Consider the following 27,580-nt stretch of genomic DNA (forward strand, 5'->3'; position numbering starts at 1 on the left):
CGGTTAAAATCACTTTACTGAGACCCTTTCAAGGTGGGTGCAATATACTATGGGAACTGGTTTTCTGATGGCAGCGAGTTCTGTATGAGATACGGGGTTTTCTCTATAGTTGGGCTTCCGTCACCTTCAAAACGCCATCACCACGGAACGTCAGCAGTGCAGTCCCCATGGATCTAACAAAGCCTCAGAGCTTGTGGGCAGGAGAGGGACTCCGGACTAAGACCCTGGCTGGTTCAAATCCCAGCTGTGTTTGAAGGTCCTCTAAAGAGGTCCCGATCTTAGGAGGCTGTTGCAAGACTCAAATGAATTAATGTATAGAACAAGTTTCCAAACTATTTGGCACATAGTTTATACTAAATAAAAGCCCTCTAATGGTGGCAATTATGATTTGCATACTGTCTCTTGAGGCTAAAAGGCCCCAGATAATTGAAATTAAAGGGCAGTCAGGTGGCGAGAATTTCAATTCTAATGCCCAGAGAGGGACACAGGAAATCAATACCTGATTTTCTGTCACGCTGAAATCGATGTATCTCACCTGGGATGTGAGAAGGAACAAGGATGTGAGAGGGAACAAGGATGCAGAGCTGGCTTGGCCACTTTGAGGAGGGACCCTTTAGCCTTTGAGGTGTTTGGGGTCCCCATCCTGCTTCCTTATCCGGCTGGCTGTGTACACAGAGCATTATTTCACATCTTGGGTACCGATCCCAGCTTGCTCCTTATCTTCTCTTGCTCAGATGTGAAGGTACCTTATGGTTTACATTTGTATTTTCTCCCTTGCCCAAATGCCCTGGGACTATAGGCAATTTGGAATTTGCACTTTGGTTCCAGCCTGGTTAACACTGTGAAACTCCCAGTTCAGTGATCCATGGGTGAAAATATGGTGAGAAAAGAAAAAAAAAGAAAAACGAAAAGGAAGACTTCAGTTTGGCTGGAAGTCTGCCTACAGGGAGGACCCTGTATACTGTCCAGAGCTCGTTTCTATCTGAAAACAGATGTCCACAGTACGCTTGCTGTCCATTGGAGGAAAACTCCTGATTGTAATAAATGCTCCCCTCCACCCACCCTGTGGGAGATTGCACTGACTGGGGCACTAAGTGGCTTCTTTGCACCTCAGGGCCTTTGGATGTGCTGTGCCCTGTACTTAAAAGCTCTTCCTTTGTAAGTCCCAGGACTGACTCTTCTTCTTTCAGGCTCTGAGTCAAGACGACAATTCCTAGCTACCCTTGCTACGTGATCCCCGCTGTCCTCTCCGCTTTCCTCTTCGTTCTTTCTGTCAATATCTGGAACACTCATTTTTCAAATGGCTGCTGTCAGAATACAAGGTGTGTGAGAGCACAGACCTCTCCCGTTCTGTTCACTGCTCTGTCCCAGTGCCTGGAGGCACATAGTTTGGGCTCAGAAATATTTGGTGCATGAACGAATTTTAAAATTCACTGCAGTTATAGGTGAGGGAGATTGACGTACAAACGTTCAGTTACAAAATAAACGAGTCACAGGTGTGACGTGTACAGCATAGGGGAACACCATCAGTAGCTATGTAGTTTCTCTGTGTGGTGACTTACCGTAACGAGTGTTATCATGATCATTTTCAAATGTACAGAAATACTGAGTATCTATGTTGTATACCAGAAACTAACATTGTGTTGTAGGTCAGTTACAGTTCAGAAACAAACCGACAGACTCATAGAAAAAGAGGTCAGATTTGTGGTTACCAGAGGCAGGGGGTGGGGGGAGAGGGGCATTGGAGGAAGGTAGTCGAAAGATATAAGTTCTTCCAGATGTAAGTACTAAGGGTGTAATGTACAACATAAGTGTAATTAACACGGCTGTGTGTTATTTATGAAAGTTGTAAGAGACTAAATTTTAACAGTTGTTATCTCACAAGGACAAAATGCATATGTGTTTTCTCTTTCTTTAACATATCCATCTGAGATGGTGGGTGTTCATTGAACTTACTGTCGTGACCATTTCATGATGTACATAAGTCAAATCATTGCGCTGTATACCTTAAATGTATGCAGTGCCATATGTCCATTATATGTTAATAAAACTGAAACAAAAAATGAAGAAAAGTTAATGCAGTGGGGAAGCTACTCTGGAAGAAAAAAGCTTACGTTCCACCTTCTCTCTGGGTAGCAGACGCCTCTGGTGCCACGTGTCCCATCCCTCAGCTCCCATGGCTGCAGAGGATGGTCCTCAGCATGTTGGGCGGACCTGTGGGGCGCAGAGGGATGGGACACCAGGTACCAGCTGATACGAACAGCTCAGGTTCTGTCTCTAGCATCTTTCCCCCTCCCTCCAGGGGCCTTCTCTGATGCAGTGGCACACAAACCGAGGCTGTCCAGAAGAGCCTGAGAGTTAATGCTCCTGATGGAAACCTGATGTGTAAACGCCCCCACCTCCGGTCCCTGGGTGGGTGATTCTGGGAGCCGTTCTCTACGCTTCTTGGGAGGTCCTGGGGGAATCCAGCTGCCATCACTCCCATCAGCAACCCGAGTCCCAGGCTCCCACCTTCCGTCCTTGTCTGAGGCTCTGCTCTGGGGAGAACTCACCCCAAGACTCCATTCACATCGATAATGGCACTCCACTCTTGCCTGCCCTTTGTCATACCCTGCGAAGATGCTTACCATATCAATGGGGAAACTTTGAAGGACCTCTTTACAAATGTGTGCCTGCTGTATTTTATCTCTTTCCAAATGACAAGGGTCCCTTTCCCCTTGGACTTCTGAGACCTGTTCCCCTAAAGATCTAGCAACTTCACCTCCTTTTTCTTACAGCTGTGCACTGAGCAATCTGCTGGCCTCCAGCCCTCCCCGTTCCTTTCTTGAAGACACAGTCGTGGAGTCGAGCTTGCCCGTTGCTTTCCCAGGCCGTGGGTATTTATAGCATGGGCTTTTAGGTCGTGGGCTAACTTTAGGAGGTGCTTGCTTTGAAATAGACTTTCTGAAGGACCTCTGTGGAGATAATGAGGCCATTTCTACACTCGCAAGTTGGAATACATTACAGATAGTGGTTGCAAGAAGTACTTGAAATGATGGTTCTTTCTGTACCAGGCAATTTTTTTTTTCCAAACCTTCCCCAAATCATTCTGCAATTGTTACCTGGTACTTTTGTGGCTGGTTTATGCCTTGCACAGACGTCATTGTATCATCTGTCATTTTTTTTTCTTTTCAAACTTCCTATGTCAGTACCGGCAGAATTGATGGCTGAAAGGTTCAGCTAATGTAGGGTTGGGAGAGGGCAAGAGGGAGGAGGCAGCTGTGATACTGCACCTTGAAGATATGGCTTTGCCAGCTCCTAGGATGTACCTCCTTTAACCTCTTTGGTGCCGTGAGTCTCTTGGCAGCTTTGTTAAATCCGGTGGATCCTGTGTCAGAATAATATTATGAAACAGTTCATAGAATTATAAAGGAAGCCAACAATACAGAAATGCAGTGATCAAAATGTTAAAATACTTTGTGCTACAGAACATGTGTGCTTCTGTGTTAATGCCTTAAACAACACGGTCTCCAGGCAGATGGATTAACTATCTAATTATGGGGCTGTGATAGGCACGTGTTTTGAGATCTTTGCCACACACTGTAACGTGACCTGAAAATACCTGCGGTTTCTGTTTGTGTCCAAGTCAGAGGAACTGCTCAATCCCCCTGAGGTTTGTTGCCAACATTTGTGATTGATGGGAATGATGAGTTTCAAACAGAAGTTCGTGAAAATAAAGATGTCATTTCTCCCTGCCTCCCCCCATCCCAGTTCATGGTCCCTTGAATCCTCTTCAAGGACCCCAGATTCATAAACCCTGTTCTTGGGATTGGCAGTTGCTTTCAGGCCTTTGCTGAAGCTCTCGTTTGCTAGGTGGGTGACGGTCTTTTGCTCCCACACCTGTCTCGTGAGAGATGCCTTGGCAAATGCTCATTGAAGGAAACCATTGCCTCGCATGGTGTCGCCATGATTACAGGTTGGATAAATGCTAATGATGAGAGTGATGACGCCAGGATGTTAGCTCTCAGGAGTCCTGTCTCTGCTTTTATTTACTTTTTTCTTTTTGGTTCCTTTCATCTATTATAGAAATGGCCATTGATTGGGAGAACCAATGATGTCTGAAATTACTTATTAGATTGAAAATACTTCAGAAAGTGATTGTACTAACTTGGTTTGTCAGGTTTTCTTAAGCAGGACCTGTTAACTGATTACTACTCTGCCGAGTGTCGTAGAGGGAACAAGCCTACTTTTTGATTTGACATCAAACGTTTTTGTTTCCAGCAAGAGTCTCATGCCCAGGTACAAAAATATATACACACAAAGTAAAAATATTAGAAGAGAGAGCCCAAAAGACAAGATTATAACTAAGGTGTGCGTTCACAAAGTGAACTATATAGGTATGAACTGAAAAAAATGGTGGTGAGGGGGAAGGGAGGAGGGGGTCAATGTGCATTTTTTAGATATGGGAGAGGCAGAGTACCCAGTAGTTGAGAGGGCACAGCCTCCGAATCTTGGGCTCAGATCCCAGCTCTGCCTCTTGGTAGCTGAGCTTGGGCAAGTTGCGTGGCTTTCCTGCATCTAAATTTCCTCCTCTGTAAATGGGAGAATGATAGCAACCCCTTCAAAAGCACATGGAGAAGATAAAGTGAGTTAATGCATACAAAACTCTCAGAGCAGAGCCAGGGCTTTGGAAGTGGTCATTAGCCGCTGCTCTGATTCATTCTCACAACTCACATTAGTACCGCTGCAGCCCACCGAGCCCTTCCCTGTGCCACGCCTCATTTGAACTCCACAGTAACCTGAGTAGCTATTATTAAAATCCATCTTCAGGATGAAGAACCTGAGGTTCAGAGAGGTGCAATGATTTGTCCATCAAAAGGGTATGAAGCAGGGCGCACGAGAACCCAAGCTTTGCGATGTCGAGACATCTACCCACGTTCCACTGGATCCCTCTGCATCCCTCTGCATTTAGTAGAGCGGTTGATGTGAGCCTTTGCAGTTTGTTTCAGATTTAAATGAAGAGGATCAGGGATCCAGCGCTGTCCCACCAACTTTCTGCAACGGGGACGTTCTATCGCGGTGAAGTTCAGTGCAATACCAACACTTTCCACCAGGTGGGGTTGCCTAGCACTCGAACTGGGACTAGTGCCAGCGATGGACTCAATTTTAAATTTAACTTCATTTATGTTTGTTTCAGTGGCCGCATGTGGCTAGGGGCTACCAGTTGGACAGAGTTGCTCTTGTGTCTGAAGGGTTCGTTAGGAAGTCCTGCTCTACTACTGATTATTAGCCTTGCAACCTGGGGAATATTATTTCTGGGGGCTCAGTTTTCCTATCTATGAAATGGGAGAATTCTCTTTGGATTAAAAATTCACTCTACTGAAGTCAAAGATGAAAATTATTATTTTTCAAAAAGCTATAGCCGTTCTCTTGGAATCCAAGGGGAGGGATGCAGGCCAAGGGAAGGCAAAAAAAAAAAAAAAAAATAGAACGACCTTCAGAGACGTGATCATGCTCTCCTGCATCATCTCTGCTCTTTGCACATCGGTGCCAATTGCATCTCTGTGAAGACGGTATTTCTTTGTTCCCCCTGCAGTTAATGAGAGAAGGGCGGCCATCCCCCAACCCCTAGATGTGTATCTCCCTCCTTCAACAGATTATTCCAGAAGGATTAGCTGTCTCTCAGTCTCAATTCTACATTCCAGGCAGAGGAAACTTCACTTGGATCATGTTGGAATTTTGTTTCTGCTTCCCTGGTGCCAGTTACCAAAAATCCTTTGGAATAGACGGTAATTGATGGGTTTTCAGGAGAATCTGTTATATTAATTAAAGATTAAAGGTCCTGTAGGTCACAAAGATAAATCTGCATTTCGTGCATTTTTATGTTTTGCAGCAGATTATGATAAGTAGTTTTCACACGCTTTTCTCCCTTTTGGGGATGGAGAGTGCATTTATTACCTTGAGGGCTTAAACTCAGGACTGGAAAGAGAGGTCGTTCCTGCTAGCCGCTTGTGGTTTTCTGCTTTAAAAGTCTCCTAAAGTGTGTGGTGCATCTCTTGCGCATTGGGATTATGGGATCATGACCTCATGTTTCATCCTGTGGGCACAGTTGCAGCCAGAGTGTTTCCCTGATACCCGAATGAAGCGTGATGAGTGAGTTCTGGCATGAACACGTGAACGTGACATAGAAACTTAAAACTCAGGTTCTGGCTGTAATGCATTATATATGTGAGCTGTTTCTTTTTTAGAGCCTGAATAAGAGCAATGGCCTCACAGGACTTTATCTGAGTCAATGATGTCAAACCATAGGAGTAGTTTTAAGATAACTGCTTTGAAAGCCAAAAGGCTTTCCCAGATGAAGAAGAAGAAGAAGAAATAACCTAGAATGCATGGCTGCCTACAGATAGCAGCCTGTGGTTATGCCCCTATGTCTGAGTTGTGTTTTTAACTTCCATTATCTATCTTAGTTCATCCACTGTATCTAATATAATCTCACTTCAACAAGATGATCCAAATATTAATGCCCTACTCTCTTGGCTGCCCTCGTGATTTCCAGTTAGTTTGTCACTTTTGGGTAGACGGGAAGTGGTCTTCTTGATTTCACCCAGTGTGTCCTGATATAAAGCCAGTACTCAGGATGCTTTCAGTATATATCTGCTGAGTGTTGAGAGCATCTTCAAATGGTTTGGGGAGCTTTGATAGACTGTAGTGAGGGTTTGTGTTACAGAAGTCACTGAGAGAACCAATAAATAGTGAGCCGCGCTTTGCTTGTGTTTATTATGTGCAGTTTTCCATATGAATAATTACCATTTCATTTAGAAGCTATGCTTGTATTCTGATTTAACTTTTTTTTTAAACAGCATATCTCCATCCTTTATTTCTTCTCACCAGATTGGTACAGCTCTAAAAAGATCGCTCCAGGAGACAGAATTTATAGAAATGAGTTATACAGGTGGGGGTAGAAAGTGAAAGCATAGCAACTTTGTCCCAGCTGGTCTTGCAGGCGCATCTTGCTTGATCTCAAGAGCCGTCGGTCGCGGAGGTTTTTGGATGAACCCATGCAAGGTCATCCCCATTCGTGGAAAGCACCCAAAGTGGATGACCTACTGATGGAACAGTTCCATTATCCTTGTATAAAAGGAGCAGCATGTGATGCCATTTAGTGTGAAATTGTTACGTAAATTATACAGTATCTTATGCTTCTTTAAGGATAGCTTGCATTCTGTTTATAATTATGACCTTATTAAAAAATTAAAACATGTATTTACTATAATAAAAGCCGATACTGTGCATCAGTTAACATGCTAGCACTGTCAAAAGACTTCCTTTTTTGGCCACAGGAGGGCACTGTTGTCAAACAAAAGGTGATTTTAAGATTGGAAATTTAATAAAGGCTTAGTTTAAGCATTTTCTTTCTTTTTTTAAACACCTTTAGTGTGTTATGGTTCCTGTACAGTAAACTCCATGTATTTAAGATGTACAATTTGATGAATTTTGACAGATGTATATACCCATGAAACTACCACAACAATCAAGATAGCTAACATTTCCATCACTCCCCAAAAGGTGCAATTTTTGAATTCCCAGTTTATTTCTTCCCACCCACTTTGCCCCTTGGTAACCATAAGTTTGTTCTCTATGTCTGTGAGTTTGTTTCTGTTTTGTAAATAATTTCATTTATGTCCTTTTTTTTTTTTTTTTTTTTTTTTTTAGATTCCACATATAAGCGATATATGGCAATTTTCTTTCTCTTTCTGGTTTACTTCACTTAGAATGATAACCTTCAGGTCCATCCATGTTGCTGCAAATGGCATTATTTTATTCTTTTTTATGGCTGAGTAGTATGTCATTGTAAATATATACCACATCTTTATCCAGTCATCTGTTGATGGACATTTAGATCGTTTCTGTGTCTTGGCTATTGTAAATAGTGCTCCCTCTCTCCTTCTCTCCCTCTGTGAACATTGGGGTGCATGTGTCTTTTTGAATTATATTTTTCTCTGGACATATGCCCAGGAGTGGAGTTGCTGGATCATATGATAAGTCTATTTTTAGTTTCTTGAGGAATCTCTGTACTGTCCTCCATAGTGGCTGCACCAATTTACATTCCCACCAACAGTGTAAGAGGTTTCTTTTTTCTCCACATCCTCTCTAGCATTTATCATTTGTAGATTTTTTAATGATGGTCATTCTGACTGGTGTGAGGTAATACTTCCTTATAGTTTTTATTTTCATTTCTCTAACAGTTAGTGATGTTGAGCATCTTTTTATGTGCTTGTTGGCTATCTGTATATCTTCCTTGGAGAGATATCTATGTATTCTGCCAATTTTTTTATTGGGTTGCTTGTTTTTTTAAAAATTATTATTATTTTATTTATTAATTTTTATTTTAAGGTGTATGAGCTGTTTGTATATTTTGGAAATTAGTCCCTTGTTGGTTGCATCATTTGCAAATATTCTCCCATTCTGTAGGTTGTCTTTTTGCTTTGTTGATGGTATCCTTGGCTGTGCAAAAGCTTTTAAGTTTAATTAGATCCCATTTGTTTATTTTTGCTTTTATTTCCATTACTCCAGGAGCTGATTCAAAAAATGTATTGCTGTGATTTATGTCCAAGAGTGTTCTGCCTGTGTTTTCCTCTGGGAGTTTTATAGTATTTGGTCTTACACTTAAGTCTTTAATCCAATTTGAGTTTATTTTTGTATATGGTGTTAGAGAAGGTTCTAATTTCAGTCTTTTACAGGTAGCTGTCCAGTGTCCCCAGCACCACTTATTGAAGAGACTGTCTTTTCTCCACTGTATGTTCTTGCCTCCCTTGTGGTAGATTAACTGACCAGAAATGCATGGTTCCATTTCTGGACTTTCTATCCTGTTCTATTGACCCATGTGTATGTTTCTGTGCCAGTACCATACTGTTTTGATCACTATAGCTTTGTAGTATAGTCTGAAGTCAGGGAGCACGATTCCCCTGCTCCGTTCTTCTTTCTCAAGATTGTTTTGGCTATGCAGTGTCTTTTATGTTTCCATACAAATTTTAGCTTTTTTTTTTTTTTTGTTCCAGCTTTGTGAAAAACGTCATTGGTAAAACATGTATTTATTGTAATAAAAACCTGTACTGTGAATCAGTTAACATGCTAGCACTGTGAAAAGACTTCCTTTTATGGCCACAGGAGGGCACTGTCGTCAAACAAAAGATGATTTTAAGGTTGGAAATTTAATAAAGGTTTAGATTAAGCTTTTAAGAAGCATTTATCCCACTAATGGATTAACATGGCCAATATTGCCTGTGATGGGCATTCTCTTGCTATGTAATCCTGCTGCAGTGGAATTTACTGTGTATATATGTCCATGAGCTTAATGTTCTCAGTAGCTGAATCTTAACCATATTTTCCCTAAAATGTTCTGAGTCATTGTTACACATGGGAGGCACCTTGATGATCAACTAGATGAACTGTATTTGTGTACAGGTGAGGAGTTAGGGGAGCATAGGAGTGAACTGACCATTCATTTAGGAGTAAAACTAGAGATTTTCATTTATTCATTTATTTAACAAGACATATTCAACACCCATGATGTGCAGGGCATTAAGTTAGAGATTAGGGTAGAAGAGAAATAAGATGTCACCCCTCCCCTCCAGAGATTTGCATTCTGTTTGTAAATGAACGGATGACCCCACCCCCACGTTGTAACCCTTAAAATAGTAGAGATGCTGTTACTGATGGTTACGTGCAGCTTGCTTTATTTTTATGTCTGTTGTGTAGACCTGAGATCATATCATGTAAAAAGTTTTTAGACACAAGTTCAAGTGCTTGGCAACCTGTGGGTAGGCTCCACAATATTCTGTTGGCTATTTACTATGTTAAATAAAATCCTTGGACACTCTGTTTTGATTCTTTGAAAAACGAGAAACGAGAGGAAATTTTCCAATTAAAAACTGGTCTAATTAAAGGAAATAAACTCTCTGCTGTAAGGATAATTGGTCCTTGAGAGATTTATGGCTCCATTGCCATTACTGCTCACACGTGTTCAGCCCCGGACCCGGGCAGCTTTCCCTCGGAAGACAAGCTGTGTGGTCATGCTGGGTGTCCCTGAATTTGGTGAGTGCATTTTATTTTATGTAACTTGCCGTTTGTTTTCTCTGTTTTATGTCTGCTGGCTCTCCGTGAACCGCTATCACTCAGTGATGATTGCTTTTTGTACATTTAATGGTCACTCCAGTTTTTCTTCATTAACAAAATGCACTGTTTGTCCATATTTCCGTTCGAAAGGAATGTGCCACCGCACTGAAATAAAGATACCGTGAGGCTGTAAGGAATTTCTCAGTTCTTAAAATGACAGAGTGTGAGCCTTATAAAAGCCCAGCGTGTCTATCTAATTTATCTGAGTCATCTCTGACCAGAAGGGCCCTTTTGAAGAACTCTACCACCTCATTTAAACAAGATGGTTTTGGTAAGCCTCGAAATTAAAAATGCCATTTATAAAATTTTATAAAATTCTTTAATATTTAATGGACCCAGTTATTGTCCTTAATGGCTCACTTGGAACGTGGTTTAGCATGTTGTTAAATGGTTCAGGAGTAAAGCCTTCATTGTTGTTTTAAAGCAAGCAATAAAAAAGCAATATAGGACACGTATATACCACATTTTGGCAGAAAAAGTGTCCACTTTAACGTATGACAGTGAATGGGCTCTGTATTACAAAGTCATTCCGCGCATCCTGTGATAGTCATAAGCGACAGCTCAGCTGAGGCATCAGCCTTATATCAGTGCTTGAAATACATTCACCGAAGTGCCGATAACCTATGAAACACATTTGCGTTCATCAGCACCCTCTTAAAAATAAAAGGCTTGTTAATACTTGTCTTGTTTCAGAGTGAATTTGTCAGGAAAGAGGTTAAATTTAGTTTGCATACTTTTGTGGAAAAGCTGTTTGACAATTTCTGGAAGACAATTCAGCGTGGTTGTGTTAGTCAAGCAACCGGAAATGGAAGCATCTTTCCTCCTTTCTGTCTGACGAAATGATGAATTATTTTATGTAGGCAACTTCTATTTCAAAAATCTCGATTGCTTATCAGAAAAGCCCTCACTTAGAGGGACCATCTTTTCATCCCTTTTCCACTCATAAAAAAACCTCTTTTTTTTACTCCCCAAACCCAGGTTGCTAATTTACAACGGGGAAGAGGGTAGAGCGTGGTGACAGGTCTTGATCGGTTTGAAATTAGTGTGGAAAAATGATTTACCGCAATGTCTAAACTCTGAAGGGTGTGTCACCTCTTACATCGTTAGCTGGAAGAATGATTTCTCCTTGCGCCCTGATACCTGAGGGGCTGAGAACCACAGTTACCAGGTTATCCCAGCAGATCCCACCCGGGAGCTCAGATGAACTGATGGCGAGTCTGGAAATAGCTAATTATTCAGACGTCCCCCCTGCCTCCGCAGGTGATGCAAGATGGAACCTGGAAACCTGCTAGGTGAGTGGGCAGGCAGGGAAGGGCAGTGTGGATGTGTAGCTGGCGGACTGTCTGTTCATTAAGCCACAGTCTGCCTCGCTGTATTGTTGCAAAAATGCTTCTGAGTTGGAGTTTGCCAGGAAATGAGTCTCAGCGGATGCACCGACCAAAAATCCATTTTGTTTTGTCTTGTTTCCACTGCTGAATTCCTTCATAGACATGAACAGACGTCATTTAGCCTTCACGTGTTGTATTCTGACTCCGCTGTGTATTTACTGAAGTGTTTTCGAGGAGTTCTGCCCTGAAGTGTGGTTGTTTCCCATCTGTTTGAAAAATGGCAGCTTAAGCACTCAAGGTCTTCAGAATTTTTGTACGTTTGGTCTTAATTTGGGAAACGACATAAGCCTTTAATAAATGGGCAGTAAGTCTGAACCCCGCAGCAAATCAGAACCATGTTTTTCATCAGCTTTTCAGAGATGAGGCAGAATTTATTTTGGGATTAATATAAAATAGCTTAGGGTCTGGTAGCTAATTCAGTCCAGTTGCCTACACAGGTTGGTCCACAGACAATTTTTATTTTTAGGTTGTTTACCAATGTCTTGAATTCCTGAAGAAAGAATTCTTTTCAGTCTGTTTACTGAAGCATGAAAAAGGCCTTACAGTTTTTGAAAACATTTTTACAAGGATTGAAACAGTAGGTACCTTGGTGCCAGATGGCGTGAATTTGAATCCTGGCTTAGCCACTTGCTAGCTGAGTGACCTGCTAGCTGAGTGACCGTGGGCAAGTTCCTGTCCCCTTATACCTCATCTGTATGGCAGGATGTAAATAAATCCTCCTTTTAAGTGAGTTGTTATTTTAAAGTGTTTAACACAGTGCCTGGCCCATAGGAGGCACTATGTAAGTGCTTTTTAAATAAAAACAAATGAACTTCTTCTGGGGACTTGGGTGGGTGCTAAGAGAATCGAATTAGCCAGAATGTTCCAACTATCAAATTTCCTTATTGTTTAAGATTGGTGATAAGTTCCAAATCATTTTAGTCTTTGTGATACACTGAAGCCTTTTAAGTGAATTTTTTGGGGAGGGTAAGGTAATTAGGTTTATCTATTTATTAAAAAAATTTTTTTAATGGAGGTACTGGGGATTAAACCCAGGACCTCGTACATGCTAAGCAAGCGTTCTACTGCTGAGCTATACCCTCCCCCCTTTTTAAGTGAATATTTAATGTTTTATTTTGATATAATTTCGGACTTAATGAAAAGTTGAAAGCATAGTACAAAGAACTCCTTCCTGTATACTTTTGACCTGGATTCACCAATTGCTTGCATTTTGTTCATTTGTTTTTATGTTCATTCATTCACTCTTTTCTTTCTTCCTTCCTTTCCCTTTTTTCCTCTCTTCCCACCCCCCCCCCCAGAATTCTTTGAAAATAAGTAGGAGATACTTGCCCCTTTTATTCTTAAGTATTTCAGTGTGTTTTTTAAATAGCAAGGACATCCTCTGTCTTAATTGCAGTATAATGATCAAAATCAGGAAATGTGATGTTTGATACAACCCTGTCATTTAATGTACAAGCTGTGTTTAGAAACTGTTTTGTCCCAGTAATGTCCTTTAAAGCTGTATGTGTGTATATATGTGTATGTATGTGATGAATGTGTGTGTATGTGTGTGTATATGTTTGTGTTCATGTGTATGTCTGCGTGTGCGCAGTTCATTCTGCCACTGACTGTGTGTGGGTATTTTTCGTGGCCCAAGATCCAACACAGGGTCACAATTTCACTTAGTTGCCCTGTATTGCTCGTTTATTTGGAACAGTTCTTCAGATTTTTTTTTTTTTTTTTTGTCTTTCATGACTTTGACACTTTTAAAGGCTACAGAGCAATGACATTGCAGAATGCCCCTCAAATTTGAGTTAGTCTGCTTTTCCCTCATGATTAGGTCCAGCTTTAAGGTCACTGTGTTTTCTGATTTTAAAAGGAACCGTGCTATTTTGTCACTGTAGAGTTTTTGGATGACAAGGACAATGTGTGGAGTGACGGGGGCTTAGCAAAACTGATGCCAGAGACGTTCTGAGGGGGCTTATCTCCAAGTAAATAACCACATTCCCAAAGCATAAACCTCTCAGGGAATTCACTCTACTACTAATGGTGAAGGCAAACACATCAAGAGGAAAGAAAGGGAGAGCTTCACTCTTTCCTTGGTAAGAAATCAAACGTAGGCAGAATTCCTTCTTGTGTACAACAGAAGTAAATTAAACACATGAAGAATGGTCTCCTCTGCCTTAGATCCTCCAAGTTTCTTGGTACCAGGAAACATAAACAGGTATTCTGTTTCTTTTGTTGTAAAAGAGTGACTGTCTCCACATAATAGTAACATGTTAGGTGAAAGATGAAGAATGTAATCTCGCGTCCAGATCTTGAGTGTTTTTAGTTCATTCTGAGAATGATTAGATATGTTAATTTTTTTTTTAGCCTAGATACGGGCAATGTCTTTCATCATTGTAAACACCCAGACTCTAAAAATTGGTAACTTTTAGATACATGCACCCCAATGTTCACAGGAGCACAATTTACAATAGCCAACACATGGAAGCAGCCCAAGTGTCCCTCAACAGATAATTGGATAAAGAAGATGTGGTATATTTATATACAGTAGGATACTACTCAGCCATAGAAAGAATGAAATAATGCCATTTGCAGCAACATGGATGGACCTAGAGATCGTCATACTAAGTGAAGTAAGCCAGTCACAGAAAGACGAATATCATGGTATCACTTATATGTGGAATCTAAAGTATGACACAAATGGACTTATTTACAAAACAAAGAGATTCAGAGATAGAAAACAAACCTATGGTTACAGGGGGGAAAGAGGATGGGGAGGGATAAATTGGGAGTTTGGGATTTACAGATTCAAACTACTGTGTATAAAATAGATACACAACAAGGTCCTACTGTATAGCACAGGGAACTATATTCAATATCCCATAATAAACCATAATGGAAAAGAATATGAAAAAGAAAATATATGTGTATAACTGAATCACTTAGCTGTACACCAGAAACTAACACAACATTGTAAATCAAATGTACTTCAATTACAAAAAATGAATGACTTTTGAAACAGAATGATAGGAAGGACTGTGCTATTGCTGGGAGACGACTGGGAGGGAAATGAAGTGACCAGAAGGAAAGGCTTTTGGTGTCACGTACACAGTTATTGATGGTCTTGAACGTACTAAAGTTTGGAACCGACATGAAACAGTTAATCCTTTCAAGCGAGTACCGAGAGTACACTCTGGGAAAATCCGAGTGAGTAAGTTACTGTTCAGCCTAAAATTAAGCTCCTGGCTTTTTGTCTGGTGGACGAACTATTAGATCACATTTCACTGATAGATCCATTTTTTAATGAACTGAAAAAAGAATCCCCAGTGGTTCCCTTTGTGTGAAGAAAACAAGGTAAATATTAGCTGGGAAAGGTCATTTTGGTTTCCAATATGCGAGGAGTTCATTATGACGGGTTCTGATAAATTATACTGTGCATTTCTTTCCAGTAACAGAAGGTCACGTTGTGCTCTTGGGTGTCCATCAGGACACACACACTTAATAAAGTTGGAGGATCTGAGAGATGAACAGTTGCCAGTTTTTTTTTTTTTTCCCAAGTAACGTATTTATCCAGTTATTCAAAACCATTTCCTTCTCATAGAGCTGATCACTCAAGGTCTTTTCTCTCTCTTCTGTAGCCCCAAAGGGCTGGGGGTCTTCAAGCCTGTCACCTGAAGTGTTCCCTAGGCAAACATCTGTAATTATCTCCAGGGCCATCCAAAGAAGAGCACAATCTAAGTTGTGCTTTGTGGTGGATTTGTAATGGGTTCAGCAGGATTCAATAGTAATTAGATTGTGTTGCAAGGATTTTTTTTTTTTTAATGGAGGTACTGGAGATTGAACCCAAGACCTTGTGCATGCTAAGCTTGTACTCTGCCACTGAGCTGTACTCATTCCACTGATGATCATGTTTATGTCATATCTGCAACTGAAATATTTTTGATGCCCATCATTATTTCTCTCTGATCTCCACCCCTGGGAGGGAGATATGTAACCGGCAACGTTAAAAATGGTATAGTTTCATTTGTTTCACGTCTTTTCCCTTGAGACGTCTTGGTTAGGAATCATCTGAGTTCTTGAAAAAAATGTTTTCACTGAGTAGAAGGGTCCTTTTAGGTCTAAGCATTAAAGGAGCGTGTTGAGTCTCAGTTGTGGTATTAACAAACAAGTGTGGGGTTTTTGTGTTTTTTGTTTTGTTTTTAGTATTTTGGTATGGAGTTTTACATTGGAATGACTTTTGCCCTCTGCCTCCCATCAACATTTTTCAAAAAGCATCCTTGCCAATCGTTTAGCATCATCTTCAGGTTTATATGATCCAAAGCTGGGAACTCAGGTCTTCATGCTGGCTTTTCCATTGCTCTGTGAACTTGGGCAAGCTGTGGCACTCTTGGGATTAGATCATCTCCAATTTTGTTTTCATGGTTGATGAAATGTGAGAGTGAAATTCTGCATCCTGAGTGGTTTGGGACCCTCTGTCAAATTTGGGATGCATTTGCTGCAGAAGGAACGTCTACTTTAAAATTATATTCTGTTAACTAATATGTGGCTAGTTAATGAGGGCAGAATTCTGTATCTCCCCCCTCCCCCACCCCATCTATTGGGACACACTTTACAAATGTGGATGTGTTTGACAGTCTACCACTTGCCTATGACCACAGGCGTCATTGGGGAAAAAAAAACATTATTTTCCTGCTGGAAATCTGTATCATTTCAACATGAAAATGCTAATGGTTTCCTGTCCTTTTTGTTTTCTAAATAGGTCTTCCAAACTAAGATAACTTTTTGGAACTGCAGAAATGGTTGATCCCAGCTACAAATGGGAGTTTGGAGTCATTCTGAAATACATCCTGGAATAATTGTGTTTGACTGGAACCAAATATTATGAAGTCTCCAAGGTAAAATGATTTTCACACATACCTAGAGATGATATCTTTACGAAGCATTAAGAATTCAGCAACACTGACTGTCTTAGAGTTGATGATCCTTTATAAAAGCCTTCTTTTATATTGGGTTTTTGGGAATTTGGGGAGTTTAAAAAATTTTATCTCATCTTTGACATTATTTCAGTTTGTGAAGCAGTGTTTTGGTTATGCAGCAGGGTAGGTGGTGACATTTTTAAGATAAACCAATTTTGTTTTGCATTTGGACAATAATGTTCAATGTAGAAGAAACTGAAGTATTACAGTAGACATTGTAGGTGAGAAATCCTTCTATTGGGGGGTCTGGATTATTGGATGAAATAAAGAATTATTGCTCAGTAGGTGCCCACTTAGGCATTTCTCCAGGAAATCATAGCTGTCGTTAAGGAGAGACTTGTTCTCGGCCCTGGGAACTCATTGCTGTTCATCCTGGACGCTGGTACATAGAATTATCCATGAAGAAGAAGTCAGATCAGGGATGATTACCCGAGATTTCAAATAGTGGCCCTTGAGAATTTTAGATTTGGGATTTGTTGTTGGTATCCAACCAGGAAAACAAACCATTCTGAGAACGTGGAGCAGAGGGAATTGAATTCAGGGCACCGGTTACACATGTGGTAGGAGAGTCAGAGAAATAACACGGAGGACGTGGAGGTGGCCCAGAGATGAGCAACAGCAGGAAGCTGCTAGCATCCTGAGGCGGCTGGGACCCCGGAAGGCAGCCCTGCGTGCCGGTGCCTGGGGGAAGGGACCTTCAGTGGGAGCTGGAGCCACAGTGGGCCCTTCTGGTAGGAACTGACACTACGGGAGACACACGGCTACTCCATCGATCCTGCCAAGACCAGGAAGGTGGGAAGAAATAGCCCAGCCTTTCCCTTCCACCCTCCAGGCTTCAGCCAGTGTCTCCTGTTGGTTAAACCCAGGCAGTCAGGAGCCAGGTGATTCAGGACTGCGGAAAATGCAGCGTGCAGGAGGCACCAGGGGAAGGGGAACGGATGGGCCTGAGGGCAAAACAGGCCCAGACTGGGACAGGGTTCATATTTGAGACCTCTTCCCATGACATTTTAATGAGCATGACCTGGACTTCTGTCCCTCAGAGGACGGGTCTTCTCTTGAGGCTGATGCCCACAGCCCCACGAAGTAAAGTTTGCATATGCCCTGGAATCTTCCTTCTGAAGATGGACAGTAGTGGACACTATGATGCACTGTCTAGAACCCCCTTCAGGAATGACGTGTCTCCTCAGCTGTTGGAAGTACTGAGGAAGATGGCCTGCGGCTTCTTTGAATTGTCCTCAATTCAAAGAGCTACCTTGTCTAAGATTACCCCTTACATCCAATTACTTAGCAAAATGTAAGTACAAAGGCTGGCTCCTCACCCCAACTTGGGACCACAGAGAAGGGGAATGTCCATTCATATGAAGTTAAGTTTGTTTATTCTCCCAGCTTCATTGAGATAAAGTTGGCACATAGCATTGTATATGTTTAAGATGTACAATGTGTTGATTTGGGATGTTTATAAATTGCAAAATGATTAGCACCATAGTGTCAGCTACCACCTTCATACCATGGAGTTCTTATTTCTTTTTTGTGGTGACAACATTTAAGATCTACTTTCTTAGCAACTTTCAAGTATATGGTACAGGATTTTTAACTACAATCACCATGCTGTACATTACCTGCCAAGACTTGTTCATCATATAGCTGGAAGATTTGACCTTTGACCAGTATCTCCCCATTTCCCCCACTCCCAACCCTTGGTAACCACCATGCTACTTACTCTCTGTTTCTCTGAGTTTGTCTTTATTCGATTCTATATATAAATGAGACCATATAGTATTTGTCTTTGTCTGTCTGACTTACTTTACTTGGTAATAATGCCCTCAAGGTCCATCCAAATTTTTTGCATATGATAGAATTTCCTTTTTCATTGCTGCATAATATTTCATTATATCTATCTATCTATCTATCTATCTATCTATCTATCTATCTATCTATCTATCTCACATCTTCTTTATCCATTTATCTCTTGGCATCCATATGAAGTTAAGTTTATTTTATATTCACCTGTACTGGCCCATATTTCCAGCAAACTTTGAGACTGGATTAAAAATTATTAGCTCAGTCTTCCAGGCCAGAGGGCATTAATATCCAGTCAGAGAAACCAGATGCAGAAACCATGTACCTTTTATTTGAATCCAGCTCTTTGTGTGTAGCTTTTAAAATTTCATGACATAAAATAGTATATAACCCCGATGTGTTACCAGGGTGACTCAGGCTACACTCTAGGGATTTATAAACAGCCTTCTCACAAGGTATGTAGCTAACTTGGAAAACTTTAAAGTATAAAAGGTTTTTATTGAAAATTGAGCTAATGCCCAGTGCAGATAGGGTTTGATTGGCCTTCAGTGTCCTTGAGGGGAAAAGAAGTCCGCTGCCCAGCATCTCCCACTGTTGTCCCCCACCTTCTCAGGATCCTGTTTGCAGAAGAGCCCCGCGCCACTCAGCCCTCACTGCCTTGCGTCCTGCTTTCTCTCCAGGATGAGAGTCTGTGCTCGGTCAGTTTTGCTGTCACACTGGCTCTTTCTGGCCTACGTGTTAATGGTGTGCTGTAAGCTGATGTCCGCCTCCAGCCAGCACCTCCGGGGACATGCAGGTAAACCCTTTAAGCTCATTATGCGTTGCTGAGATCAATGAATTAAAACCCTTGAATCAAACGGCAGAGCCCATGTTTTAGACGCAGGTAATTGACACGAGCTTTGATGGTGTGTAAACAACCAGGGGAGGCATGAAATACAGCAGAGTTTAAATGCAGTTGAACGGGTTGGTGTTTACAGAGTGTTGTTCTGGACATCTTTTTTTTTTTAAAGATGTTCTCCACATTTCCCTTTTTCCTTTTCCTTTCCTGAATACACTTTTTTTTTTTTGGTACTAATTTTTCTCAAGGAATTCTGGAAAACCACTGTGTATATATACTCCAGCTACCTTTGAAGGCAGAACATCTTTATTGATAAACGTAAACGAACACTTACAGGGCTATAGTGAAGGGAGCTTTCAGCTAACTTAAAACCCGTAACGTAGTGAATGATTGAAAAAGAAGAAATAAGCAGTGGTAACTTTTGCACAGGGCTGAAAGTGGAGTGTGTCAAAGTTTGAGAGAATCATTCTGATAATTTCTAGTCAGACCCATGTCAGTACCTTGCTCATTTCTAAAGAAAGATTAAACTAATTAGTTAAGCGTGTGTGTGTGTGTGTGTGTGTGTGTTTCTCTTCCCTTTTCCTTGTTATATCTACATTTAAAGTGACACAGACTTGGAAAATCCCCGGTGAATTGTGTTTTCTTGAATAATTCATATTTGTGGGTGGACCTGTAGCCAAACAATTAACTTACTGTCTCTGCTTGGGTAATTGGAGCAGGGCAGTGCCAGGCATGTTTTGACTATAAAGTGAAAGAGTGACGCTTGAGCCCTAAGCCATGTATGTGTCAGAATTGTCAAGTCTCTCTCCAAGAAAGTATGCAGAGAAATTCATTAGGCATCCTTACCCTCAGATACACAGCAGGTCAGGCTTTCCACTCAGTTATTCTGATAATTTAAAGTTAAGACATGATTTTAGGCTTGAGTTTTTAAACTCTCTCACAACTCAGTTTTCCGTCCTCAAATGACAGTTTCAAGAAGACAGGAGAAATAATCATTGAAACTTTAATGAATCAGCATAAAATCGATGCCTTTTGGCTGCTGCAGAAGTGCCCAGGGCTAGCTGATCATAGTGCTGCGTAACTTTTGATGAGCTTTTTCTCGAGGATGAAGTGTCTGAAGTCATTAGTCTTATCTGTTTCATACATGTCTCCTTTCTTGGATGCTCATAGAGTCAGGCTAGCAAAGATGACAAGCAATTCAGTGGTGCTGTTTATGACCAGTATAATTCCAGGTTTCCAGGACCTGGGTTGGAGGGGTTGTGCTGGAAAGTGATCAACGTTTGAAGGAAACAGAGGACACGACTGAACCTTCGATTTTTAATCTTTGTGGCAATCCTCATTTCATCCCATAACCCTTTAAATTAGGAAAAGGTGGAACTAAATCTCAATTAAGATTAGAATTGTGTACACCAGAAAGGCAGTATCTTCCATATAAGCAAAAACCCGACAGCAACAAGGAGGGTGAGAAGTCCAAGCGCAGCCTGGGCAGGTCTGGATAAATAAATGAGAAGCTCATGCTAGAATTTTTAGATGATTTTATTTGGATTCTCAGGTACTTGGTTTTTGGTTTCTCTTTGAAATTTGGGGGGATTCTTCCTGCTTTCATTTTTGGAATTTAAGTCCCTCTCCCCTCTCATCTTAACAGCCACCAAAGCAACCAGGACAGGCTCCTGCCCACAGGGGACTCTGTCCTCTTACTGGGGCTGCGGCTGCCTGCCGAGCCATCTTTGCAGAGGTACAGGCATGCCTCCTTTTACTGCACTTGGCTGCTTGACTGTGCAGCCCAGATACTGCTTTCTTTACAAATCAAAGGTTTGTGGCAACCCTGCATAGAGCAAGTCTATTGTTCCCATTTTTTTTCCAACAGCATTTGTTTACTTCACGTTTCTGTGTCACATATTGGTATATTCTTGCGATATTGCAAACTTTTCCTTTATTAATGTGTTTGCTAGGATGATCTGTGATCCAGGATCTTTGATGTGACTATTGCAAAAAAAGATTATGACTCGCTGAAGCCACAGATGTTGGTTAGCATTTATAGCAATAAGGTACTTTAAGATTAAGGTATGTACATTGCTTTTTTTTTTTTTTTTTTAGACATGATGCTGTCGCTTACTTAATAAACCACACAGTATAGTGTAAACATAACTTTTATATGCACTGGGAAACCAAAAAATTCATGTGTCTTGTTTTATCTCGTTATTTGCTTTATTGTGCTGATCTGGAACCAAAGTCACAAAATCTCTGAGGTCTGCCGGTACCTTTTGCCTCTGCGCTAGGTGGGGGTGGGTTTGTAGCGTCTCTGAGTGCTAGGTGGGTAAATACGTCAGCTAGACCTGCTGCACTACGGTCTTTTAGGGCCCTCAGTGGAGGGAAGCCCTGTCTTTTCCACCCGCGGCCCTGAAAGCTGTTCTGGAGTGGTCTCCGTTCCAGCCAGCAGGAGGGCAGTGGGCAGGGAGGGCACACCTGGGAGGCGCTGATGATCAGGGCGGGGTGCTGACGGCATCGCTTGAGCTGTCCTGCCATTGGCTGGAACCTAGGCCCCGCCCCCACCTAGCGCAGAGGCTGCTGGGAAGCGCACCCTACCTGCGGGCCCAGGTCGAGGAGGAGGCGGACGACGGTGGTTTTTGGTGAGTGTCCGGCAGCCTCTGGCACAACGTTTTAAGGTTTTAGTTGTGCAAAATGCCTTTCACAACTTTTAGTCTAACTTATATTTCCGCCAACAGTAGTAGCGTGGTGATAGTGGCCCTTTCCGCGCACCCTTATCAGCTCTGGGTGAGCTCAGGTCTTGATGTTTTGCAAATCTGGTCATGAAAAAGGCTGTTGGATTGTTTTGACTTGCATCCCTTTTTGACTAAAGACTTAATGTGCTGGGGGAGTATTTGTATTTTTTTTTTTTTCCATTGCACTGTCTTATCCTTTATTCATTTTTTCTCTTGGCTCTGTTGGTTACTTGTTCTGCGAAAGCTCATTGTAAATTGAGAACACCTGAGTATGTTGACCGTTATTTCCCTGCTACTTACTGCTTTTTCTTTGCCGGGTCCCCCGGTTCTAGCGGGGCTGTGTAGTATTTCAGGTAGGGGGCGTGGGTGTGGTTGTGGTTGTGGTTGTGGTTGTGGTTGTGGTTGTGGTGGTTGTTGTTGTAAAGTTTTCTAATGAGCCTGAAGCGTGTGGAGTTTCTTCCCGAATTGCGCTCAGCTGGTGAAAAAGTCAAGGGTCAGACTTGAGAAACTGGCGGGATTTTTGGGTGTATCTGAGACAGCTTGAGACGGGAGCAAGCTGCAGAAGAGTTAACTGCAGGAGCTCATGTACAGTGTCCAGAAGGACTCCTGACACCTGTCCCAAGAGCTTTGTGGTTCGTGCTGGCCAATTAAAGAGACCGTGGCCCTAGGAAACCGTAGTCACAAGTTTATTGGATGCTTTTAATGGCTCAGGTGAGAGTGGCTGATTGATGATTGTGTCTAAACAAGGAGATATTTGACAATCCCATCTCCACTCATCCCTTTAAGACAAAGACAGGGGAGAAGGTGGGACTCAGCAGCCCCTAATTTGGGTGTGGAATGAAGTTTCATTTTGGTTCAAGCGTTAAAAATCAAAACAAAATAAAAACGCACCTCATTTTCACAGGGTTGGTGGTGGGAATCAAGGCAAATGGCATTGATAAACTTCCACGAGTCCAGAGGTAGTATTTTTAAAGAATTAGAAAGCACAAAGTTCATCTTTGTTGTTTCTAAAATTCTACCTGACATAATGACTGAGTACGAGACCACATGGGCTAAAACCATAGAAAAGGTGCAGGGGGCAATCAGTAGCTTAGTTTCTTTTAAAAGGAAGCCTGCGTTAACTCTTATTTCTCCAACTAGCAATTTGTTCTTTCCCGCATGATTTTCTTTCCCCCTGCATGCAGCATCATTTCCCCCCACAAGAGGGCAGCAAATGTAACGCCGCGGAAAGATGCTGACAGTTTCAGAAACTATAGAGTCATGTGAAATTAATTGTTTAGAGATAACCAAGTTTCTTATGTATAGCACAGGGAACTCTATTCAATATCTTGTAGTAAATTATAATGAAAAAGAATATTAAAAGGAAGATATGTATGTATATGTATGACTGAAACATTATGCTGTACATCAGAAACTGACACAATGTTGTAAAGTGACTATATTTCAATTTTAAAAAGTCTACTTTCAATTAAAAAAATAATCATTTTGGGATCTTTGTGAAAGTCTCATCCTGAGTCCACAGGTTGAGTCTGAGACACAAAACACCCTCCATCCTGGAGATTTATCCCTGAGACTATTTGGACACTTCAGAAATTTAGATTTTCCCCTTTGAAGTCAGAATCATGGCTCCTCTTCTGAAGTAGCTGGGAGAGTTGGGAACTCAGGTGCTGCTGGTCTACAAGTTCATTTTAATAGTTCCATTTCACCAGAGGACTTTAAGGATGACCTTGTTTGGGTTGTTTTAATTCCAGCAAATGCTATGGTGCCTAGCTACTATTTAATATGCTCTGTTTAGGTGCAAAGCCTCCTATTTAATATATTCCATCCAGGTTTTAAGGCCCTGAGAAATGTGAGCACAACTTAAAATGAGACAGTGGAGCGTAAGGAATCTGGAGTCAAACATAATCCTGGTTCTGCCACATTCTGGCTGTGTGACTTGTTCAGGCTACTTAACCTCTCTGAACCTGTTTCATTCTCTGTAAAAATGGAATGATGTATGTGCCTACCTTATGGGGTTGTTAGAATGACTAGATAAGAAAGTAGGTGAAGGGATTAGTACATAGTAAACTCTTAAAAAATGGTAGCTATTTTCACATTTAGAGACCTCCAGAATGAGGGAGAGTCTGGAAACTTTCAAGGAGTGATTGAGGACTCCATAGCTCCCTATGTGTAGGGAGATAGGATCAGTGGCTTAAAATTTGAAGATTTATCGTGTACAAGGGAAAAAAACTTGTTTTCATTGTTCTGAAAAGCTGACTGTAATGAAGAGAGTTTCTTTAGGAAGACTGGGGTTTCAGCTCAACCTTAAGAAAAGAAAATTTTCTGACAAATGAGGTTTCACCATCCTGGGGACGGAGTGACCCGGGGGTACTGAGAGCCCTCTTACCTGCTGCGCGCAGGTAGGTCTTCTGTCGAGGAGGACACCTCACTGATCTGGAGCTGGTGTCAAGAAGTGTGACAGGGCTGAGATTTCACCCAGCTTGTAAGCTGACAGGTCAGCCTGTCAGTTTCCTGGATGCTGAGAACCCTGGGTCAGTGGTGAAGGGTTTAGTTGGCACTGCCCAGGAAGCAGCAGGAGCTTCAAGTTAGCTTCTGTTCTCCTTTCATTCTTGGGCTGTTGACCAAACCACCGTGGGAACTCAGTCTCTTCTTCTGTAAAGTGGGGATAATCAACATAAAAGTCATCCTCATAAGTCATAATGAGGAATTGGTTAACGTCTGGAAAACGTGAAGACTTGCGTTTGCGTAGTAAAGTGTCCAATAAATGTTAGTCATCTTTATTGAAAACTGGCTTCTACTGAGTGTATATCATTTTTTAACACATATTATTTTCCATTGTAGTTTATTACAAGATATTAAATATAGTTCCCTGTGCTACAGAGTAGGACCTTGTTGTTCATTTTATTTTTTTATTTTTTGAACTGACTATACAGTTGTATTACTTGAAGTACGGTTCATTTATAATGTGTTACTTGGTATACAGCACAGTGACTCAGTTATACATATATGTATTCTTTTTCAGATACTTGTCCATTGTGGGTTATTACAAACTATTGCATATAGTTCCCTGTGCTCTACAGTAGGTCCTTGTTGTCTGTCTTATATACAGTAGTGTGTATCTGCTAATCCCAAACTCCCAATTTATCCCCCCAACCCTTGCCCTGCTTTCCCCTTTGGTAACCATGTTCGTTTTCCATGTCTGTGAGAGTATATCCCAGAGTATATTCCATTTTATAGAGGTTCTGTAATGTTTAAATTTATGGAAATTTAGGTTTTCTGTTTTCTCTGTTATAAATGATATTGCAGAATGTGAATGTTGTGCTTGTGTGCTTTGGTGCCTTGTGTTGTTTTTAACTTTGGTTAAATCGTTTGAAGAGTAACTGTTGCACCTCCCCTGGGGCCCATGTTTCTGTCCCCTATAATGGCTGAAGTTTTATAGGAACCCTGCAGATGATTTTCATTGGAATGACTATTTTAGCCCTAATTTTCCATAAGAAACTTCCATTTCTTTGAAAGAGATGCAGATGGATTTGAAGAATATTTTGTCTGCACTGCCAGACGTCTGACACTAGGGGGCAGGCAAGGCTTAGAAGAACTGAATAGCAAGAAGCAGGATTCTAGCCTAAAGCAGCCGTTTGTACAGTGGAAACACGAGGGCCACACGTGTAATTTTAAATGTTCTACAACCACATTTAAAAAGTAAAGAGAAACACGTGAAGTTAATTTTAGTAATATGTTTTATTTAATCTAATGTATCCAAACATGATCACTTCAATCTGTGGCCCAAGACACATTTCCAGCAGTCAGTAGCTCCGTGCAGCCACAGGCCAGTGCAATCTGTAACAAATTGCATCTTAATATTACTTTCTGAAAGATGAGAATTATGAGTTATTTGTGTTTTCATGGATTATTCCTAGGACACAATGTTTTATCTCCCTTTACTTCGCTTAATTTCTTTTTATGTTTTTAGTTTTAGTTCTTTTTATTTCTTTATTTTTTCCTTAATGACTATTTCTAAACTTAGGGAAAGTGCTGGGTCAGTGGGGTTGGTAACTCTCGTAAAGGGTGTGGAAGACAGTTCTGTTTCCTGATGAATGGCCTGTATGATAGTTCTTTGCAAGAGCATAGATTTAGGGAGAGAGAAGTGCAGTGTGAGTGATAGCTTCAGCCAGTAAGTCTTACAGTTACTCCCTGGAAGCTTATTTTGACCAATAATGGGCATTTACCTACTGGAGTGAAATCCAATGATACAATTTTAATATGTTTTTTTCTGTAACTGTCCTGCATTCCTGTCTCGCCCCCTCCATGAATGGTTCCTTCTTTAACTGTATGGATATATTTCTGTATAGGCAACTCCATAGCAATATCCTCTATTTTTAAAAATTTTGTTATTTTTTTAATTGAGTATAGTCAGTTACAGTGTGTCAACTTCTGGTCTACAGCGTAATGTCCCAGTCATGCATATGTATACATATATTCGTTTTCATATTTTTCATTAAAGGTTGTTATAAGATAGTGAATATGGTTCCCTGTGCTATCAGCAGAAATTTGTTTTTTATATACTTTTATAGTAGTGGTTAACATTTGCAAATCTCTAACTCCCAAATTTATCCCTTCCTACCACCTTTCCCCCAGTAACCATAAGATTGTTTACTATGTCTGCGAGCCTTGTCTGTTTTGTAGATGAGTTCGTTAGTGTCCTCTTTTTTCTTTTTCCTTTTTTTTTTAGATTCCACATATGAGTGATAACTTAGGATATTTTTCTTTCTCTTTGTTCCTTACTTAGAATGATGACCTCCAGGTCCATCCATGTTGCTGCAAGTGGCATTGTTTTATTCTTTTTATGGCTGAGTAGTATTCCATTGTACAATATACCACAACAACTTCTTTATCCAGTCATCTGTTGATGGATATTTAGGTTGTTTCCATGTATGTCTTGGCTATTATATAGTGTGCTGCTATGAATATTGGGGTGCATGTATCCTCTATAAACAAGAAAAGAATTATGGAATGGTCAGAAAGCCTGTGTTTTGGTAGTGAAGAAGGCATCTCTGTGATGATGCTTACTTGGTTCTCTCTCTGGGGAGCTTTTACACTAAAACACGTGGAGGCCCCACCACAGCTACGTTCATTCTGAATCCTGCAATATAGAGCCCGGGCAACTGTATTATTTAATAGTTGCCTGGTAAATATCAGAGCCACTGATTCAGAAGAGAAAAGAATCGGACATTTGGCTGTAGCTCTTGTCAAGCTCCAGTTTGATCCCAGTGGCGATGAGTTTCCCTTTCAGTCTCATTGCACCATGACTAGGGTGAGGAGAGGCCTGTCTTCTCCCTGTGACGGAGACCTCCATTGCCACTTCCTTGGGGGGGACTGTGAACGCACTTAGTCATTTTGCACTGGCGTGGCTATTACTGGATGCTAAGAGCTTGTAGCATGAGGAATTCCACTGACCTCCTTCGTACCCTTCACTATATTTCCCCAGTGCCATCCTGATGGGCTCATCGTAATCTCGGTGTTTTATAAGGGAAAGGAACAGATTATATGAGGTGTTAATATTTGACTTCTCATCTCCTCGGTTGCAAGTTCAAGTCCCAGAGCCACCGGCAAGGTCAGCTTTATGAAACATCTGACAAATGAGCATGCTTCACATTTTTTTTCGTGGGGAGGAAGGGTTGTTTCAGTGACAGGGAATAAGGAACTCCAGTTGCTTAA

At 41.2% G+C, this 27,580-nt stretch overlaps 1 protein-coding gene across 1 annotated transcript in view; it reads left to right on the forward strand.

Moving 5' to 3' along the window:
- Positions 1–27,580, forward strand: part of TAFA4 (TAFA chemokine like family member 4) — a 148,054-nt gene that overhangs the window by 24,010 nt on the left and 96,464 nt on the right. Inside the window, exons 2-3 of the mRNA XM_010987383.3 lie at positions 16,288–16,423; positions 18,985–19,100. Of these exons, the coding sequence (XP_010985685.1) occupies positions 16,410–16,423; positions 18,985–19,100 (130 nt within the window). The 5' untranslated portion in view covers positions 16,288–16,409. The remainder of the gene's footprint in view (positions 1–16,287; positions 16,424–18,984; positions 19,101–27,580) is intronic.

Source organism: Camelus dromedarius, chromosome 17, assembly GCF_036321535.1.
Source record: "Camelus dromedarius isolate mCamDro1 chromosome 17, mCamDro1.pat, whole genome shotgun sequence".
NCBI lineage: Eukaryota > Metazoa > Chordata > Mammalia > Artiodactyla > Camelidae > Camelus > Camelus dromedarius.